Below are 20699 nucleotides of genomic sequence, written 5' to 3'. Positions count from 1 at the left end.
TGCATCTCGGTTATGCAGCAAAATGTGGTCATGGCCATATTGAAGATTATGATTTGTTTTTTCAACTGTTGCAACGCACAGGCTGTTTTGCTAGTATGATATTAATATGTGATAGTATGCATTAAGGAGGCAGTATCATACACTAGTATCATATGCATTGTGTCGAAAAAAAGCTAGTATCATATGCATGATACTAACTTATGATACTATCCATTACAAGCAGCCTAAGTGTATAACTGCAATGCATCATATTAGGTAGGGGGTTAATTGCATGTTAATACATATTACCTCCGTTTCAAAAAGTTTGTCTTAGATTTAACTACAAATGGATGAATGTAACACTAAAACGTTTCTATATACATTCATATTTAGACAATCTAAAGCAAACTTTTTGGTCTAGACAAATCTAGAGCAAAGTTTGGGACGAGGGGAGTATTAGCCAAGATACCATCAATTGCACATTAAAACTGGGTTGGATGTTAATTACTTGAGTAACATTCACGTTTTATTTTTTGAGAATCAATATGATTTTGCTCTCTACACATATGTATCTAGAACCTTCATGCACGAGCAGGAATGCTTGCCATTGAAGCAATTCACGTCGTTGAATCGATGGCCGAGATTAGTCGTGTTGTTTTCATGGCCATGTATGCACGAGCGCACGCACGTCGCCGTCGAGGAATCCAAGGATGGAGATGCTGCTCCGCTCTGCCGTGTCGTCCTCGTCGTAGGTGGCACCAGAACCTTCGTGGCCCGCGCCGCGGTAAAGCACGCGCGCCCTCCGATCCCACGGGATGTTGACGCGGGACGGCTGAACTTTCACAGAATCTAGAAAAGTTTCCGGTGAATCGGCGCCGACTGCCGTGCACACGTGAACGTTCCGGAGACCCGTCGCCGTCGAGGGAAGAAACAGCCACGCGCGCGACGACCAAACGGCAAGCCGCCGGCACGGCAGGACCAGTGCGCCAAAACGCGCGGGGATTTGGTCCCGGGCCCGGCACACGCGCCAACGCCGCGACGTGGAGCAGCGGCGCGCACAAGCGCCGCGCGTTTCCAGCCGCACGACTAGCATCCACTTAAGCCCCTCGCGCCACCCACCGCCCTGCGGTCGATCACGGGCTCACGATGGCCGCGCTAGCAGATCTCGTGCCGTGCCCCGCGGAATGGCCGAGGGCGGCCATGGCGGCGCTCGCGGCCGCCGTGTTCGCGGCCCTGGACGTCGTCGACGTGCTCCTCTGCCTCGTCTACGGCGTCCTCGACGGCTTCCTGGAGGAGATCCCGCTCGGCTGCTACTGCCACCGGAGCCGGGGAAAGGCCCCGGCGGTGGGGGAGGAGGAGGCCGACGGGGTGTCCGACACATTGTACGTCCGGAGGAGCGCGTGCCGGGACGCGCTGCTGCGGCTCCTCGGGGCGGTCGGCGGGGGGACGAGGAGGAAGGAGGACGCGTCGCCGGCGAAGGCCCGGAGCCCGAGGTGGTCCGACTGCGGCTGCGGGAAGTGCGGCGCGTGGCGGAGCAACGGCGGCGACCGGCTGCACTTCGTCCTGCAGGAGCCGACGGCGCCCAAGAAAGGTACGTGTGCTCGATCTGCCATGCCGTGCGTGACGACGACATTAACGCCCGCGACTTCACAGGTGCAGAGGAGACGCGAAGCGAGAGTGGTCGCGGAGACGACGCCATCTTCATCCACGGCTTCACGTCCTCCTCCTCCTTCTGGGCGCAGACCGTATTCCCCGAACCCGCCGCCGCGAACCACCGCAGGCTGATCGCCGTGGATCTCCTCGGCTTCGGCGACAGCCCCAAGCCGGCGAACTGCGCGTACACGCTGCGGGACCACGTCGAGGCCATCGAGCGGAGCCTCATCGATCCGCTCCACCTGGGCTCGTTCCACCTCGTCAGCCACTCGATGGGCTGCACCGTCGCCATCGCCCTGGCCGCCAAGCACCCGGCGCGGGTCAAATCGGTCACGCTCGTCGCGCCGGTACGCACGCCGCGCACTCGATCAGAGCTCGATCTGCATTATTCTGAGATGTACTTTCTGATTAATGGATCGATCGCGTCGTGTTGGTTGCAGCCGTACTTCCTGCCGTGCGAGGAGAGGGCGAGCCAGGTGGCGCTGCGCAGGCTCGCGGAGAAGAAGCTCTGGCCGCCATTGCTGTTCGGCTCGGCGGTGATGTCTTGGTACGAGCACATCGGGAGGACCATCTGCTTCGTCGTCTGCAAGAACCACCGGTTTTGGGAGTGGCTGATCAAGATCCTCACGCGCACGAGGTAAGTGATCCGATCAAATCAATCACGATTAATCCAGAGCTCAGACATGAACAGGGACACACTTGCCTGGATCTCTGCCATTTTGCTCATGCATGTAGTACTTAATGTTGGTGCGTGCAGCGGCGTGGACATCGTGGTGAGGGACCTGACGAGGCACACGCACCACTCGGCGTGGCACACGATGCACAACGTGATCTGCGGCGGGGCGAGGGCGCAGGACCGGAACCTGGAGGCGCTGGCGGCGGCGGGGGTGCCGGTGAGGGTCGTCCATGGCGACGCAGACCAGGTGGTCCCGGTCGAGTGCAGCAGCCGCCACCTGAAGTCGAAGCTCCCGCACGCGGAGCTGCGTATCGTCGGCGGGCGCGACCACCGGACGGTGGTGTTCGGCAGGGAGGAGGAGCTGGCCCAAGAGCTCCGGGCGTTCTGGTCGGGCTGCGAGAAGGCAGGGTGTGCAGGCTAATGGATGCCGAGTAATGAAACGACACGAAATCTCAAACGATGCCGGATAGTCATAGTGTACAGAACTACAGGATGAAACTGTAGGAAACATGTTGTTGTTCTCTTACAGCAGAGGGATTTTTGCTGGTATCTTTTTAGAATGAAGGCATCACGTCATATTCCATTTTTCATTGAAATGAAGCAAAGTCTATACAAAATCATCCATTAGAGCTTCTACAGCCGGATATAGCAAAACCAGCCCCTAAACGTTCACAGATGCATCCGCAGACAGTGGCCGGTCAGCCCTCGTATGGCCGCGTCCACAATCGGGTATCTCAAATCTGACCCTGCAAAACCGTGCTATCCATGCAACGTGAGAAACTACAAATGTCGATCATATACACATATAGATAAACATAGTTCAACCTAAATTCCATACGAGCATATAAACACGGTTCATCGGATCAAAAGATATAGTTCATCGTCGTAGCATAGATAAAAACCAAATTAACTAAAAACTAAAATGGAAGCGAAGAGCGACACTGAGACATCACCACTTCTGCGTTGGTCCCTTGCAGTCGCCGTTGCAATTATGGCCCTCTGTGTATGTGTCGGCGTGAGGTGTGTCATCGAAGCTGTGGGGACCATCGAAGTCGTGGCAGTGTGATGCGGACGACGAGCTCCTCCTCATCGTCCGCCTCCGTCTCGAGCAACAACGACTCCCAGTCGACGGGGTCATCGCCATCGGACGGTGCGCTGCCGGAGCTTGACATTGGATTGAAAGGGGGACGAGGAGAGGAGCAAACGGCAAGTGGAATGGAGTGTGGTTTGACTGCGGTATAGGGTTTGTCTAGGTGGGGATATGTGTGGGGTCCAGATGGACCAAGGTGGGATGGTCCGATGGGCACGACCGAGCCTCCCATACCCGCCCCAAATTTGGGTTGGGTTTGAGAGGTGTCGGTGAGGTAACTTTGGATTAAAAAAAGTCATCAAAAACATACCAACATGAAATCTAGTTTTGAAGCTCTCGCCTCGACAGATTTAACGGTGAAAGATTTTAAATCGGATGAAAGATTTGAGCCACAAAGCATTTTGTGAAGTCAAATTTAGATGAAATATATGCTTACAACATCATTTTGTCTTATATGCGCGCGCGCACACACATACTAAAAAAAAGAGCATATGCATGTGCCAATGATATGAAGAGAGCTCAAACTCATCCGCACCAGAGGCACGTCCTGCACGCATGGGCATATGCACCCACTTTAACCTATATACATATAAAATTCTATATACTATATACATATGAAATTCCATAGCGAACACATGAATTCTAAAAGAATTCTGAAATTTTATCAATATAAAATTCTTTAACCTATATACATAGCAATAATGATCCAATGTCAATCTTCGGTTATATACTTCGCTTCTCTTCTTCCACGTCATAAAAATCAGTTGTCAGTGTGCTATATCTTTTAATACCACCTTATATCTTTCTGAAGTGGGAGAACCTGCAATCCTATATACTATACCTATACAAATAAATAGTGCTAACATTGTTAACAGATTCTTTTCATTTTAGCTTTCGCCTTGAAAGTCTGTTAGAGCAACTCTAGCAGACCCCGCAAAAAGCCCCGACCCGCAAAATAACCGTCAAAATGCGGGTCGGTGCGAAAATTTCGCCCGAACAGACCCCGCAAATGCGGTCGGCCCGCAAAATTTTTTGAGGGGCGCGGCAAAATCTCGGCCCCAACCCGCGAATACGCGGGTTTCCGCCTCGCCCCTACGGTGCCCCGTATCTCAGTGCAGCGGTTGGCGGGAGGGACATTTCAGCCCGCGCCTTTTCCCCACCTTCTTCCGCCGCCGCCCGCCATTGGTTCCGCCTGTCCGCCGCCGTCGACTCCGTCCAAATCTGTGGGCGGAATCGCACCGCGGGGCCGTCCCCCACCCTCCAGCACCGCCCCGCTGCACCACCCCCCTTCCCCGGATCTGACGAGAAGAGCCGCCCCTCGTCGCTGTCGCCGCTGGGGATCGACCGCCCTCGAGCCCGCCCCTTGTCGCCGCCCGGGATCACCCGCCCCACGAGCTGCCGGTTAGTGTTTGTTTGTGCTTTGTGCCGAGCGCTATGCATAGTTGATTGACGCGGCATGCGATTCTTGTTAATGTAGATGGAATTGAGCTCGTGCGAGAAGTTCTTGCTCTCCGATTCGTCCGATTCGGACGCCCCGGATGTTGAGACGATGCTTGCAAACTTTCGGCAGCAGACATTTGTGATAGCTCTTGCCGTGAAGGAGCACGAAGACGAGAACCGGAAGAGGCGGCGAGGATCGCCCGTCGGGCGTCTTTGCATTCCTTGGAATCGCCATCTCGGGAACGAGATGTTGATGCAAAACTACTTCGCGGAGAATCCAACATATCCACCGCACCTCTTCCGGAGAAGGTACCGAATGCGCCGATCCCTCTTTGTGAAAATTGTTCAAGCTTGCGAGGCAAATTGTCGGTATTTTACTCAAAGAAGAAATGCTACGGGCTTAAAGGGATTTAGTGCATATCAAAAAAATCTCGACAGCTATGCGGGTGATTGCATATGGCGTTCCGGCTGACTATGCCGATGAGTACCTTCGCATTGGTGAAGATACCACAAATGAGTCAGTGCGTAGATTTGCCGAAGTGACCATCCGTGTCTTTGGTCCTGAATATCTTCGGGCACCCAACGAGGATGACACAAAGAAATTGATGGCATCTAAATGACAGGAGAGGTTGGCCTGGCATGCTAGGTTGGCCTGGCATGCTAGGTTGGCCTGGCATGCTAGGTAGCATTGATTGTATGTATTGTGGCAAGTCTTGTGATGCAACAATTGTGCTTGAGGCCGTAACATCCGAGGATTTATGGATTTGGCATTGCTTCTTTGGTATGCCTGGCACTCTCAATGATATCAATGTGTTGCAACGGTCTTATTTGTTTGCTAGGCTTGCTAGTGGTGATGCTCCTGCTTGCAACTACACTATCAATGGGCATGAATACACAAAAGGGTACTATCTTGCAGATGGTATATACCCTCCTTGATGCACATTTGTCAAGAGCATCAAAGATCCCAAAACTAGAAAACATTGTGAATTCGCAAGGGTGCAAGAGGCAGCCCGAAAAGACATTGAAAGAGCATTCGGGGTTTTGCAATCTAAGTTTGCCATTGTTCGTGGTCCTGCTCATTTTTGGGATAAGAGGACCTTGAAAAATATCATGACATGCTGTGTTATCCTTCACAATATGATTCTCGAAGATGAGAGAGGAATGAACTTGAAGTTCTTCTACGACAATGTGGGTAGCCGTGTCAAACCAGCTAGAGACCCTAACCGCATTAAAGCTTTTCTTCAAACATACAAGGAGATTGAAAATGCAAACACCCACTTTCAGCTTCAGGAGGATCTCATTGAGCACCATTGGTAAAGGGCTGGACAGTAACAAACTCATTTTTCTATTCATTTTTATTTAATTCATATGTAATTTGTACTCGAGGCAAGTTTTGTATTGCATTATTTGGTTTGCTTCGTTGATTTGAATAATTATTTGTAATGTGGATGATTGTTGTATTGTGTTGGTATTGTAATTTGTGGTGTGGTATTGATATTTAAGGACCGGCGGCAGCGGTGCAAGAGCAGACCTCGCAAAGCCGACCCATAAAAAAGTATATTCCGTGAATATCCTTTTATACGGGTCCGTTATGCAGGGTCTGCCTCTGCGGCCGTCCGCGCCGACCCGCAATGCATTTTTTCACGAACTACAAACGCATTTTGCGGGTCAACGGGATGCGGGGTCTGCTAGAGATGCTCTTAGCCTTCTGCTTTTTCTCTCCATTTTCTTAAATTCTGTCGTATACAGCCAGGTGCCTAGGCCACAAAATTTAACTGTGCATACCTTGAAAAAATGCCACACAAAGAAATCATTGAATGTGATAACCCATCCAAGACATTGTTTTCAACAGTCTTCTTATAAGGCCGTAGGGTTACATATCAGGAAAATACACAAGGGGAAACGCCATCATAGACACAATACCTAAATGCAAATTTAACACGAGAAGAAAGTTGGCATATATGCATCAGGTAATTCGCAAATGTAACAGTCATTGGCATGCAGGGGGAAAGCCCATAAACTCATTCATACAGTTCTGGGCATTTACTCCACAATCGATTTCTGAATAGAGAGCTAAACAGAAAGTTCAGAGGAGATACAAGGTGAAGTTCTGTCTGTACAAACCAAGCAAAGCAACCTCAGAAGATATGACTGCCGTTGGTAAACCAGAGCAACGAAGGGGAGGCTCACCACACCAGTTCACAATTATGCAAAGACCAATCACCTTCTTGTTGGATGACAAATTTACAGCACACGTATATGCCTGTTATCAGGTGCCCTCCTGACAATCTCGTACCCTGTAGCCATCTCCTACACAAGAAACAGGCAGAACATCGTCAGTATGAACTGTATTTCTCATAACAGCAAAGCAGCAATTGTGCATTTGGTATCCCCGTCTTTGGGCAGGAAGAACATTGACGTGACTGCGGTCATGACCAAACCGCAACTCGAGAAATGTAGGCTACAGCTACTACACATCTTCTTATGAAGGTATGAGCTAATGTAGCACCAAAGTAAAGCAAGTATCTAAATTCTAAATTCTTATGAAGATGCGAAAAAAGTGTGGAGTTCAGCAATGTATCAGCCAAGTGTGCAGTACATAAAGCACACGATAGGAAAACCTTGCATGCACAAATGTCCTTAGGGCAACTGTTATTAGGAAAACCTTGCATGCGCAAATGTCCTTGGGGCAACTGTTATTAGGGGTGTGCCAATGGCTTTAGGGCTGTGCCACGCCCTTGCAATGACACATAAAAACGGTGCACTGATCCACCCTTGCAATTCATCATGGAAAAATTGTGACAAAAAGAATGCGTACAAACAATCATCCATCTGAAAGGACCATATCCAGTCGATGATGCTCATAAATTTACCAGCGTCTGAATGAACAAATCAACCTAAGGGAACACAAGCTGAACTGGTACCAACCTCTTGGTGTTACATGAGCAAAGAATGTCTTCTACTCCCTCCATCCCATAATATAAGAACGTTTTTCAAGCTTAGCTTGAAAAACGTTCTTATATTATGGGACAGAGGGAGTACCATTTTTCTCTTTCAGCTCTATGTAATTTACAGAACATAATATAATAATGCAACAAAGAAAGAAGCCCTTGGTGCTTCTTTTAGGACATTTTTCAGATTGTAAAAATCAGACGTGTCACTAAAGCAAGAAAATTACTAATTAGACGTGAATGAGACATACAAATATGCCATGTTTGTGAGCATACAGAAGTTTGACGGCAGCTCTCCTGTGATGTTATTTGCAGAAATGAAACTTGCAAGAGAGAAAATTAACGATTTAAGAAGCTTCAGATTATCCTTTGTTGCTACAAATTAAGAAATCACACACATCTTAGGCGAATGAAAAATAAAGCAGGACTTCTATCCAGCTGTATGCCAAACTGCGACATATTCTTGCACCTTTTTTTAGCCTCTGTCATGAAGCCATAACTCTTATGCATCAAATATCTAGTACTAAAAAGCATCTCCTGCTTCTTTGTTTTTTTTGGTAGTCAAGATGCATGGCCAAGGATTGATGTTCTTGTAAAACTCCAATGGAAAATATACCAGTACTGAATCAAAAGACTGTAAAAACATGGAGTGATTTATGACCTGTATGTTCGAAAAATCTGCCAGTACTAAATTAAAAGGCTGCAAAAACATGCAGCAGCTTGTGAACTGTATGTGTATGTTCATAAACGACCTGGATATATGCCATCAGTTTCAGGTCCAGGTCCGCATCTCTATAGAAAAACTCTACTTAGCTAACTTGTTAGAAAACTCTACTTAGCTAACTTGTTAAACTACGGATCAATCAAACTTTCCTCACCCCGTACTGTAAAACAAACGTCAGGCATCCAGAAAAATATCAACAATCAGCACGAAACAAGTCAAACGTACCAACAACAGAAGAATCATCGAACAGCCAACACCCCGACGGCACAGACACACCCACCCACAACAAAAGAGCACCGAGAGAATCACGGCCAGCAACAGAAACTAGAGCCGGACCACGACCTTGTCCACCACGCACACGACTAATAACAACAACATACCGAATTCCAGGAGGACAACCAACGACGGGATCCCCCTCCAAAGTAACTTCCGCAAACCATAAATCAGACAATATAAAGAAAGAACACACAATAAAGCAAGATCAATCAGGAACCTCAACCCCCTATTTATAATTAGCAGCAAATTAAGCGGCGCCCACAAACAGCGTCATAAGCGGCGCTACATGAGAACACGTGGTCACATCACGCGTGAAACGCAACATGACAGCCCTGCATGAACACATAGTCACGTCACGAACGAATAAAAAAAGCTGACTAACGACGAATCCAGTCAACTACAATGCAACAACATTTACTAAATGTATACCTAATAAACGTCCCAGCCAGAACTCCCCCCCTCCCCCCCACTAAAGCACGTGTCAACCATAGATTAGTCCAATCGATGCCAAAAAAACTTAAAAAAACCAGAAAACATAATCCTATCAGGTAATAGAGAATATATGTGTGTGTGTGCTGGAACAAATAGTGTGAATTAAAGCTCCACATATATTTGCATGTGAATAAATGGGAATATATAATAGACATTTAATGTCATATACTTGGATGTGTATAAATATGAATAATCAATTACTCTTTGTCCTCCTAAAATAGCGTAGCCACAGGACCTATATATATCCTCCACATCAGTGCGGAAACTAACACCTGACATTTGAACGAACTTAAATCTATTAACTCTAAAGTTTTGCGTATTTGTCTCTCGTGAAGAGACAAATCACGTGCAAAACACAATTTATATCGAGTGGGTTCTGCTAAGCACATAATATGTACAAAGATTAGGCAACAAGGTATTTCTTTGAGTTTGTGAACCTAACAAAATTTCCATTTTCTGTTCTTCGGTATGTGGGTAACAAGGCAATCGGAAGGACAAGATGAGACAGGTCTGGAGGCCCACCAAGCATCGGCGGCACCCGAAAGAACTAGGCCCGGCCAAGCAATCCATTCAGCTACCTCCTAACCAAAACTGGCCCGGCTATCGCCGGCACGCAAGTAGTCGGGCCCCTATGAGGGCATCCTATGACCACCACGGGCCTTTATAAGGTGGCACACCACGCTCTAGTGTTTCAGCCTCGAGCGTCTCATCCGCCCTGAGCTCCCATCTCGATAACCTCCATGTCGGTCGTACCATGCCGGTGCGAAGCAACAATAACGCGGGCCTACACCAGCACCGTACGACTGACATGAGGTTGTCGAGATGGGCGCAAAAAAATCGGCCAAACTCGCGAACGGGGCATCCAACTGAGCTAACCCATGATTCTGTGCAAAGGAGAATTTGATTACCTATTTTATATCCCACATCGCTCCCTTACGACCAGATAAACCAATTTAAATACTGCTGCAAGTTGAAATCAATAAGCCAACTAGGTCCAATGGGCAAGTGTGGGCCGATGAATTAAAACTGAGGGGTAAAATGGATGGATCAATTCGACCATTCGAAAGAATCGACCCATGTGGAGCAGAGCACGCGTTGGGAATAGCTGGAGCGAGGCAGTGCGTAGGGGTCTGGGGCGAACGGCAAAGAGCGGCGGCGGCCATTGGCGCTGGTCGCCGGCGAGAGGGAAGCAGAGGAGTGGGAATTTAGAGGGCGGCGGCGTCCTGGTTGCCGGCAGGGGAAACAGTGGAGAGGAGTGGCGCGCGGGGCCCCCGTCAACGACAATGGGCGGCGGTGCCATGGTGCTAGTCGCCGGCGGGAGGTGTGTGGCGGCGGGAACCGGCTCCTCTACCGTGCCCGCTGGGCACGGCAGGGTGCCGTGCCTTCTTACGACCCAAGCTAAGCAATGGTCTAGCCCAGGAAACTACTAAAAGCCCATATCAGCAGCCCAGTGGCTCACCTGATGCCTGATGCATTACTGATTAACAACATGATTCTCGATTTTTTACTGATTAACAACATTAGTATTCTATAAAAAAATTAGCAGCATTAGTCCATGGCTGCATGTTCTCATGGCGTTTTTTATTTGTCTAAATTTCGGTCGATTTAAATTTGGTTAAGTATATAAGTCGACTGTTGTCTGCATGTTGTTTCTCAACATTTTTGTCTTTTTCTGGATTTATAGTTTCTAATACATGAGTATATTTGCTAAATTTTCAAAATATGTAAATGTAGGAAATGGTACTGTTGCCCGCTCGAAGCAAAATATAACTATACTTTAACAAATACAAATATATTTTAACAAAAAATTGCTCTGCGTAAAATATGGTTGAGATTAAGCAAAACCATTTTTCAAATATGAGTTCATTTTCATTTTAGAATGTTGCTCATGTATATTCATAATAGGTAATTAGTTTATTGAGACAATGATAGCATTTGCCAAGTCGCAATCGGTGCCCGCCTCCTCCCCTAAGAAAAGATTAGGGTTCCTCTGCCTCCCGCCAGCGCTGGCGCCAGTCCGTGTCGTCTTCGGTAGCTTTAGGGCCATGACGGTGCGGTGGATCCCGGCCCTTGCCGGTGGGAGGGCTCTGTTTTCAGATGTTTCTTCGAGTTTTGTTAGGACTTATGTCCTGCTCAGGATGATGAGATGGCGGCGGCTCCCAGAATATTGAATAAAGTTCTCCCCACCTAGCCCATGTCCCAGTGGTGTGTCTAGCATCGTCGATGGGCATATGTAGATGTGTCTCCGACGGATCTATATTTGGTGGATTTGCTCGGATCTGGTCATAGTTCATCTACGTTCTTGTGTCTTCAGGTTGGATCCTTCCAATCTATGCTACTCTACATCGGCAGTGGTTGTTATTCTGCCGCGTCGGTCCTATGGGGTCTTTGCACGATGACTTCCCAAATGTCTACTACAACAAGTTTTGCCCGGCTCCGTCGAGGGAAGGGCGATGACGACGGCGTGCCTTCGGCTCGCTTCAGTGCTTGTAGTCGTTGCTAGGTGGTCTACGCATCTGGATGTATTTTTATTATTTATGGTGTTCATTGCGCTGTCATGATTGAATATGAATAGATCGAAAGTTTTATCTAAAAAATAAAAGTACAAATAGTAAGTTAGTTTTTCTATTGGGGAAATAGTTTCTTTTTGGGTTTGGGAAATAGTTAATTAGGTGACAACTGCAGGCGCGTGATGCATCGGATTTTTTTTTAGTTTTTTTAGGCAAGATTTTTTTAGTTGAACGTGATGCATCCGGTGAACAGTTGGGCTGGTTAGATAAACTTTCACCAAGGAGTCTGGCCTTTGTGGCCCATATCAATGCGTAAGGTGCGGGGTAAGAAGGCACGGCACCCTGCCGTGCCCAACAGGCATGGTAGAGGAACCGGCTCCTCTACCGTGCCCGCTGGGCACGACGGGAGCCGGTTCCGTGGCGGCGCTGGGGATTGGGAGGGACTGCAGAGGAGTTGGGGTCGGGGGGATAGATGCGGCTGGGCCTTAGTGGGCCGGTTGGCCCAGCTGGCTGGCTCTCTGTTTCCCATTTTCTCTCTTTAGCCATTTACAGAAATTAGTAATAATGATAGAAAAAGAAATGGCTAGGGTGCGTGGAAATATATGAAACTTTTCCTGCGGTATCCATGATTTATACTTAGCCCAGACAAGAAGTTTCACATAAATTGGTAAGTTAAATTCAAACTCATTAGAATTTATATCAAATGGGTTTGAATTAGGTCTAGGCTTTAGGATTGTGCAAAAAACATGAGATTTTTGGTGGAGTGTGATAAAATAATTTTGGACAAAGTTTTGGGGGCCAAACTTCAAGGCATTTTGGAGAAGGTTCGAATGGAAATTGGAAAAGCAATTAAATAAAATACAAGGAAAGCTCAAATGATCTTATGAAAATCTTCATAGTCATGGTTATTGAGTTAGGGCCGTGCGGTATTTTCTTCTTCCATTGCAACGCACGAGCTCTTTTGCTAGTGTATATATATATATATATATATATATATATATATATATATATATATATATATATATATATATATATATATAATATCATCACATATACGTGAGATACTTAACTACTAGGTACAATGCATAAAATTGAAAACAAACAATACTAAAACTAATAATCCCTCCTGGGGCTAGTATTCCAGCAGCCCCTCGCCAGCAGCTCCCTGGTGCGCGACATCTTCCCAGTGCGGAGGCAGTACTCCGCCTCCTTCGCCTCGCAGCGCTTGACGTACCGATCTGCCTCTTGCTGGCGGACCCGCGCGGCCGATCTTGCCATTTCGTTGGGCGCTCACCGGAGCTCCTTGTCGATGGCACGCTGGAGCTTATCGGGCGACCTCCACGCAACGACGAGGCGCCCATCGCCTATGGCCTTCCTCACGAAGTACCCGTCTTCGTACACCTCCTCGGCACGACGACGCGCCCGCCCCCAAAACTCCACCGCCTCCTTTTTCCAGGCAGCATCACGGGCTTCATAGGCCGCCTGGTACCTGGCTTCCTCCTCCGCCATCTCCTTCTTGAACGCCACTTGCCTAGCTTTCTCAGCCGGCGGCAGCGACTTCCATAGACAAAGATTGTACTGGCCCCAAAACCAATCCAAAGTTGGGGGGTCCGGCGCAACCTCGTCAGGCAGTGCGTAGGGGTCCTCGTCGATGCTAATCGAGTGAGCATCCTCGGGGGGCGGCAACTCCTCGCCGGCACGTGGGCAGACCGGCGGCGCCATGGCAGAGATTTGAGAGAGAGAGAGAGAGAGAGGGCGAGCGAGGGGAGGATGTAGATGAGAATGCAGTCGGGACAGTACACACGCTGGTCGCCAGAATTTACGAGTACTGTAGTTTGAATTACACATGATTTCCGCAGCAAAATCCGTGTGTGAACATAATAGCTGACGGTTTCCAATATAGAACCGTGTCTGATTAATGATCCCCGCCACTCACCTACCAAACCTTGAGCCGCGAGATAGAGTGCCAATCGTGTGGGGTCCGATTGTCTTGCCAGTACTTTACATTTTCTTTTTTGAACACCAGATATTTACATCGTCTGATGATTTTTTAACTCGCACACAAGTACACAAAAATATGTTTTTTCAAGCCGTTATGGTTAGGCGTTGCATGTAGATGTAGTTCAAATTTGAATTATGGTCATTAAATGGTTAGAAAATCACTTTAATGTCTTTAAAAGGTCAAATGACCCCTGAAAGTTTCCAAATTTTCACATGACATTTGTATTAGTGCACGTTAAACGTAGATAAAAATTTTGAAAGCCGTAAGAGGAAGTTATCTCCCGTTCGTCATCAAACATGCATTGTTCCCTCTCGGAACCACGAACCTTCTAGTGAGTTGCTCCGGTTTGTGAGGGGTGTGTGTCCAAACTTTCGTCAAACAGGCCAATTTGTTTACCACATCATCTTGGTGGCATGACATTAAATCAAGCAAGGTTTCATGTTTTTCTGATCATTTTTTATTTTTTTGGAATTAAAATGCCATGGCACTCCATGCATGTGCCCATGCCTTCAGACCAATATGTTTGAAAATTCCTTCTAATTAACTGCACATGGAATTAACTCGCACACAAGTACACAAAAATATGATTTTCAAACCATTTTGGTTAGGCGTTGCATGTAGATGTAGTTCAAATTTGAATTACGGTCATTAAATGGTTAGAAAATCACTTAAATGTCTTTAAAAGGTCAAATGACCCCTCAAATTCTCCAAATTTTCACATGACAGTTGTATTAGTACACGTTAAACGTAGAAAAAAATTGAAGGCCGTAAGAGGAAGCTATCTCCCGTTCGTCATCAAACATGCATTGTTTCCTCTCAGAACCACGAACCTTCTAGTGAGTTGCTCCGGTTTGTGAGGGGTGTGTCCAAACTTTCGTCAAACATGCCAATTTCTTGACCACATTATCTTGGTGGCATGACATTACATCAACCAAGGTTTCATGTTTTTCTGATCATTTTTTTATTTTTTAGAATTAAAATGCCATGTCACTCCATGCACACGTATGCATGTGTCCATGTCGTGAGATCAATATGTTTGAAAATTTCTTCTAATTTACTGCACATGGAATTAACTCGCAGACAAGTACACAAATATGATTTTTCAAACCGTTTTGGTTAGGCATTGCATGTAGATGTAGTTCAAATTTGAATTATGGTCATTAAATGGTTAGAAAATCACTTAAATGTCCTTAAAAGGTCAAATGACCCCTAGAATTTTCCAGAATTTCACATTACAATTGTAGTAGTGCATGTTAGACGTAGAAAAAAATTGAAGGCCGTAAGAGGAAGCTATCTCCCGTTCGTCATCAAACATGCATTGTTCCCTCTCGGAACCACGAGCCTTCTAGTGAGTTGCTCCGGTTTGTGAGGGAGTGTGTCCAAACTTTTGTCAAACATGCCAATTTTTTTACCACATCATCTTGGTGGCATGACATTACATCAACCAAGGTTTCATGTTTTTCTGATCATTTTTTAATTTTTTGGAATTAAAATGCCATGACACTCCATGCATGTGCCCATGCCTTGAGACCAATATGTTTGAATTTTTTTTACTGCACATGGAATTAACTCGCACACAAGTACACAAAATATGATTTTTCAAACCGTTTTGGTTAGGCGTTGCATGTAGATGTAGTTCAAATTTGAATTACGGTCATTAAATGGTTAGAAAATCACTTAAATGTCTTTAAAAGGTCAAATGACCCCTGAAATTTTCCAAATTTTCACATGACAGTTGTATTAGTGCACGTTAAACGTAGAAAAAAATTTGAAGGCCATAAGAGGAAGCTATCTCCCGTTCATCATCAAACATGCATTGTTCCCTCTCGGAACCACGAACCTTCTAGTAAGTTGCTCCGGTTTGTGAGGGGTGTGTGTCCGAACTTTCGTCAAACATGCCAATTTCTTTACCACATCATCTTGGTGGCATGACATTATATCAACCAAGGTTTCATGTTTTTCTGATCATTTTTTTATTTTTTGGAATTAAAATGCCATGTCACTCGATGCACACGTATGCATGTGTCCATGTCGTGAGACCAATATGTTTGAAAATTCCTTCTAATTTACTCCACATGGAATTAACTCGCACCCAAGTACACATATATGATTTTTCAAACCGTTTGGTTTAGGCGTTGCATGTAGATGTAGTTCAAATTTGAATTACGGTCATTAAATGGTTAGAAAATCACTTAAATGTCTTTAAAAGGTCAAATGACCCCGAGAATTTTCCGAAATTTCACATTACAGTTGTAGTAGTGCATGTTAGACGTAGAAAAAAATTGAAGGCCGTAAGAGAAAGCTATCTCCCGTTCGTCATCAAACATGCATTGTTCCCTCTCGGAACCATGAGCCTTCTAGTGAGTTGCTCCGGTTTGTAAGGGGTGTGTGTCCAAACTTCCGTCAAACATGCCAATTTTTTACCACATCATCTTGGTGGCATGACATTACATCAACGAAGGTTTCATGTGTTTCTGATTTTTTTGGAATTAAAATGCCATGTCACTCCATGCATACGTATGCATGTGTCCATGTCGTGAGACAAATATGTTTCAAAATTCCTTCTAGTTTACTGCACATGGAATTAACTCGCACACAAGTACACAAATATGATTTTTCAAACCGTTTTGGTTAGCGTTGCATGTAGATGTAGTTCAAATTTGAATTACGGTCATTAAATGGCTAGGAAATCACTTAAATGTCTTTAAAAGGTCAAATGACCCCTAGAATTTTCAAAGATTTCACATTACAGTTGTAGTAGTGCACGTTAGACGTAGAAAAAAAATTGAAGGCCGTAAGAGGAAGCTATCTCCCGTTCGTCATCAAACATGCATTGTTCCCTCTCGGAACCACGAGCCTTCTAGTGAGTTGCTCCGGTTTGTGAGGGGTGTGTTTCCAAACTTTTCTCAAACATGCCAATTTTTTACCACATCATCTTGGTGGCATGACATTACATCAACCAAGGTTTCATGTGTTTCTGATTTTTTTTGGAATTAAAATGCCATGTCACTCCATGATTAATTGTGTCATAGCCGTTAGACCAATATGTTGGAAAATTCCTTCCAATTTGCTGCACATGGAATTAAATCGCACACAAGTACACGAAATATGAGTTTTCAAACCGTTATGGTTAGCTGTTGCATGTACATGTTGTTCAAATTTCAATTACAGTCATTAAATGGCTAAAAAATCACTTAAATGTCTTAAAAGGTCAAATGACCCCTGAAGTTTTCCAAAGTTTGACATGACAGTTGTATTAGTACTACAAAATTTCTCATTCATTTAAAACACCATCCGTTGCCACTTTACTCCAAATTCGTCTTTCACAGCTAATAAAATAATATCTACAACATCACACAAAGTTGTTTTCTAGGGACCGTTTGCGATGAAAATATCAGGGTCTGTTTAAGTCTCCCTCCTTAAGCTTTGCTGACTCGTCTGCTCCAGTGCCGGCAACCCCTGAATCCTCGAATCCCAATCCCCATTCCCGCACCCCCTTCTTGCAAAGATGACGCTGTGGAAACGCTTCGTGAAGGCCCGTACGATGGCCGCGTCCCCCCCGAGCGCCGCCCCCTGCGCCGAGAGCGCGACCGCCTACGCCGAGAGTGCCGCCGCATCCGCATTGAGCGCGGCCGCTTCCGCCGAGAGGGCATCTGCGGTAGCCGACAGGGCAGCTGCAGCTGCTGCTGCGACGGCGGCTGCAAACGCCGAGAGCGCTCGAGCTGCCGTCGTGCCGCCGATGTCGCCCTGGCCCGGGTGGAGGCCATCCACGCCAAGATCGAGGATGCACACACCAAGATATTCCAGGCCACCTCAGACTCCAGCATGCAACCCACGTCTAAAAAGACGGCGGTGTCCATGGAGCACATGCTTCCTCATGAGGTCGTCGAGCGGGAGCTGGAGATGCAGGAGGCGGCGGAGACCAAGGAGCGTCGGGAGGAGGAGTTGTGCCTGGCCGAGGTCGAGGTAGAGAAGAGTCTGTCCATCGAGGAATCGACGGTGGAGTACCAACACAAGCTCTGTCGCAGCCACTACTACGAGTACTACAACCTTGAGGACGGCACCGAGGACGAGTACGCGGTCGACTTCAGCAGGGGGACGCGGAGTCCACCAACGGCGGCATGTCGCCAGGACAAGTCATCGATGTCTCATCTCACACCGGCGATGCATAGGCCGGTGCGGCGGCGGATTTGTTAAAATTATGTGTACTTAGGCTTTGTTTTTAATGCTGGTCTTTTGTTAGAGCAATGTTTAGGTCAACTGGCTCTGTTTAATTACTAAAATTGCTCGATTCAGTAAGTGTGGTCTATTTGCTGTACGCTCTTTTGTGTGCCCAAATTAGCAAGCGATGTTAAATTATGCAATGACGTACCCGGGGAAATTTCCACCAAAATTTGAATTATCAAACTCATCCCATGCGCGTAAAGCAGAAGAATTGTTTGCGATGCACACAATTGTTCAAAGTGAATGGTCCGGCGACACCGCCTGCAAAGTTTCCCTCCACATTTCCAAAATTTTGGCCTACCGCCAAAATATCTATCCCCGCCTGCTTCCCCACCCCCTTTTCTCCCCGACCACAAGTCACATTTCCCCTGTTTCCTCCTTCCTTCCTTCCTTGCTAAGCTATAGCCGCTTCCTCGCTCTTGCCGTCTCGCATCCTACCGCCGGGGTCGCCATGGTCTTCTTCAAAGACCTCTCCAGCGGTTCCTCCTCCGGCGACTACTCCTTCACCACCCGGGTATGCCTGTCTTCTCTCTCTCGGGCTATGACTTGGAATGAAGGATTTTTACCCGGCGGTCGATTTGAGTCATTTCTTCCTCTTGTAGCTCCCTAGGACCATCAGTGGCAACGAATGGAGCGGGGTGGCTGAAGATCTATCTGCTCGTTGTCACCATCAATCTCCATGCGTGAAGCTAGTTGCGTTTGATACTGTGGACAGTGGGAGGAAGTTTCTGGCATGTGCAGAGAAGGTTAGACCCTCTTTCGTTGTTACAAATCATTTGTTAGATGTGATTCAGACACTGTCATGGTCCCAACCCATTCATACCACACCTTCAACCAAACGCATCCTAAGACAGTGTCACAGTTTGTACCTAGTATCTTAAATTGTTGCCATCTCATCAGCGGTGCCATTAGAAAATTATTTGGCACCGCTTCAGCAGTTTGTGCAGCCAACTTTGGTCCACACATCCGAGCAGCCAAGCAGTGAAATACTAAATCTTTATGGCACGAAGGAACTGGGCATCGGAGCAACTACGTGCTCCGGAGTCTGGGTCCCTGATTTTTTTCCTGCTGCATTGGCTCGCCAGTGCAGGGCACCGGTGCGAGATGTAGCAACAGTTGTCTTTACCCCAGTTTTGGCATACATAGTGGACGGCCTTAGTGCTATTAGTTTGATGTTACTAAATTTGTGCATGTACACACCTGTTAGTATCGATTTGCTGTCATCCAAACACTGTCGCTATGCTGTTGCAGTTATATTTACCTTCCTCATAAAATGTTCAATTTGTTATTTATTGTACATGAGTAAGAACTTGTAGCGTCGTTGTAGTTAATTATAGCTTCCGATGTTTCAGAATTTGGTTGTTGTCTGAGTACCAATTATTTCATTTGCACATTTATCTTTTTGAGAAGATATGTCATAATTAACATGTTTCTTCAGTTTTTCAAAATAAGCATTGGTGATTTTGTATGTTGCTATAAACCCATTTCCCCTACAATTGTTACTGATCTAGTTTTAGATATTATAGGATGAACGGAAGTGTTCTTACTTGGAGTGGGTTGATCAAGAGTGGCCACAGTCTTTGAAGATGTGCCTAGCGAAGCTCTGGAGCATGTATGAGGAAGAGAACAGACTTAGACTTAGAGAAACTGTTGTCAACGCTCAAGAATATTTCAAGATGCGGGATAAAAAGTTGAAGGTGGAGAATGAGCTCAGATTTTTTAAATCAGACTTTGCTAAGATGGTGTTGGCGAAGGAGGAGGCACTTTCCCAGTTGGCTCGTGCAAAACGGGTTCTTACTGAACTGAAAGCAGAGGTGGATAAGACGAGCCTGGATGATCTCAATTAGGGAAATGAATATATTGTTCTTATGAAGTTGAACTAGCTATATGTTGTACTGTGCTGTTTTCATGTAGCTACGGTACTGTGATGTTATAATATATTTATGTGCCTGATATGAAATTGGCAAACAACTGTTCGATATGAAATGTGAATTTGCGTAATACTGGAATTACTAATTGTAAACTAATAAACCTGCTAAATGTGTCATGGACCTTTGCAAATGGTTCTAGCAGTAAAAGCGCTTGCGATGGATAGCCCAATGCCACACAGTTTTCTTCATCAAATCGTGTGTGATATAGTTGATAAAAGCAAACAGTTAACCAAGGCAAACCGTGTGTGATAGTTACACCTTTCACACACGAGCCTACACATAAAACGGTGTGGGATGTACGTACGAACGGAAACGTTTTCCCTGGATTGACTGTGTGGGATGTACATAAGAACGGAAACGTATTCCTTGGATTGACTGTGTGTGATATACATATGAATGAAAATGTTTTTCTGGGATTCACCGTGTGGGATGTACATACCTACGGAAATGATTTTCTCGTATTACCATGTGGGATGTACATACCTACGGAAATGATTGGGTTTCGATGCCTCGCCCGATCGCACACGGCCCCAGCCTGGGTCCCAGGAGGGCCTATCCCCGACGATTTTTGGGTCGTGTGGGAAGGACCCCCCTATCGCCCACACTCACTTGGCGACGGTTCCAAATGCCGTCGCGGAAAGGGGTTAAAAACCGTTTGTTTAGGACCGATGCGTACTAGTGTGTGACTTGCATACAAGGCGAGAAGAACCTCAATGACCTTTTGAACAATCAAAAGGAAGTTGTAGGAAAG

At 46.4% G+C, this 20699-nt stretch overlaps 1 protein-coding gene across 1 annotated transcript; it reads left to right on the top strand.

Annotated features, from left to right (window-relative positions):
• The first annotated feature begins 937 nt into the window (after nucleotides 1-937).
• Nucleotides 938-2898, top strand: LOC109746470 (probable lysophospholipase BODYGUARD 4). The gene is made up of 4 exons (XM_020305595.4): nucleotides 938-1570; nucleotides 1633-1979; nucleotides 2073-2269; nucleotides 2390-2898. Exons 1-4 carry the CDS (start codon nucleotides 1126-1128, stop codon nucleotides 2727-2729), a joined length of 1329 nt encoding a protein of 442 aa, XP_020161184.1. The 5' UTR covers nucleotides 938-1125; the 3' UTR covers nucleotides 2730-2898.
• Nucleotides 2899-20699: the final 17801 nt, after the last annotated feature.

Source organism: Aegilops tauschii, chromosome 2 (assembly GCF_002575655.3).
Source record: "Aegilops tauschii subsp. strangulata cultivar AL8/78 chromosome 2, Aet v6.0, whole genome shotgun sequence".
Taxonomy (NCBI): Eukaryota; Viridiplantae; Streptophyta; class Magnoliopsida; order Poales; family Poaceae; genus Aegilops; species Aegilops tauschii.
Note: the sequence above shows the minus strand (reverse complement) of the source record. Positions and strands in the feature narration are given on the sequence as shown.

Coding starts and splice junctions, on each gene's coding strand:
- LOC109746470 (XM_020305595.4), top strand. CDS start 1,126: ATGGCCGCGCTAGCAGATCTCGTGCCGTGCCCCGCGGAATGGCCGAGG. Junction 1,980..2,072: donor CGGTCACGCTCGTCGCGCCG/GTACGCACGCCG, acceptor TGTTGGTTGCAG/CCGTACTTCCTGCCGTGCGA. Junction 2,270..2,389: donor AAGATCCTCACGCGCACGAG/GTAAGTGATCCG, acceptor TGGTGCGTGCAG/CGGCGTGGACATCGTGGTGA.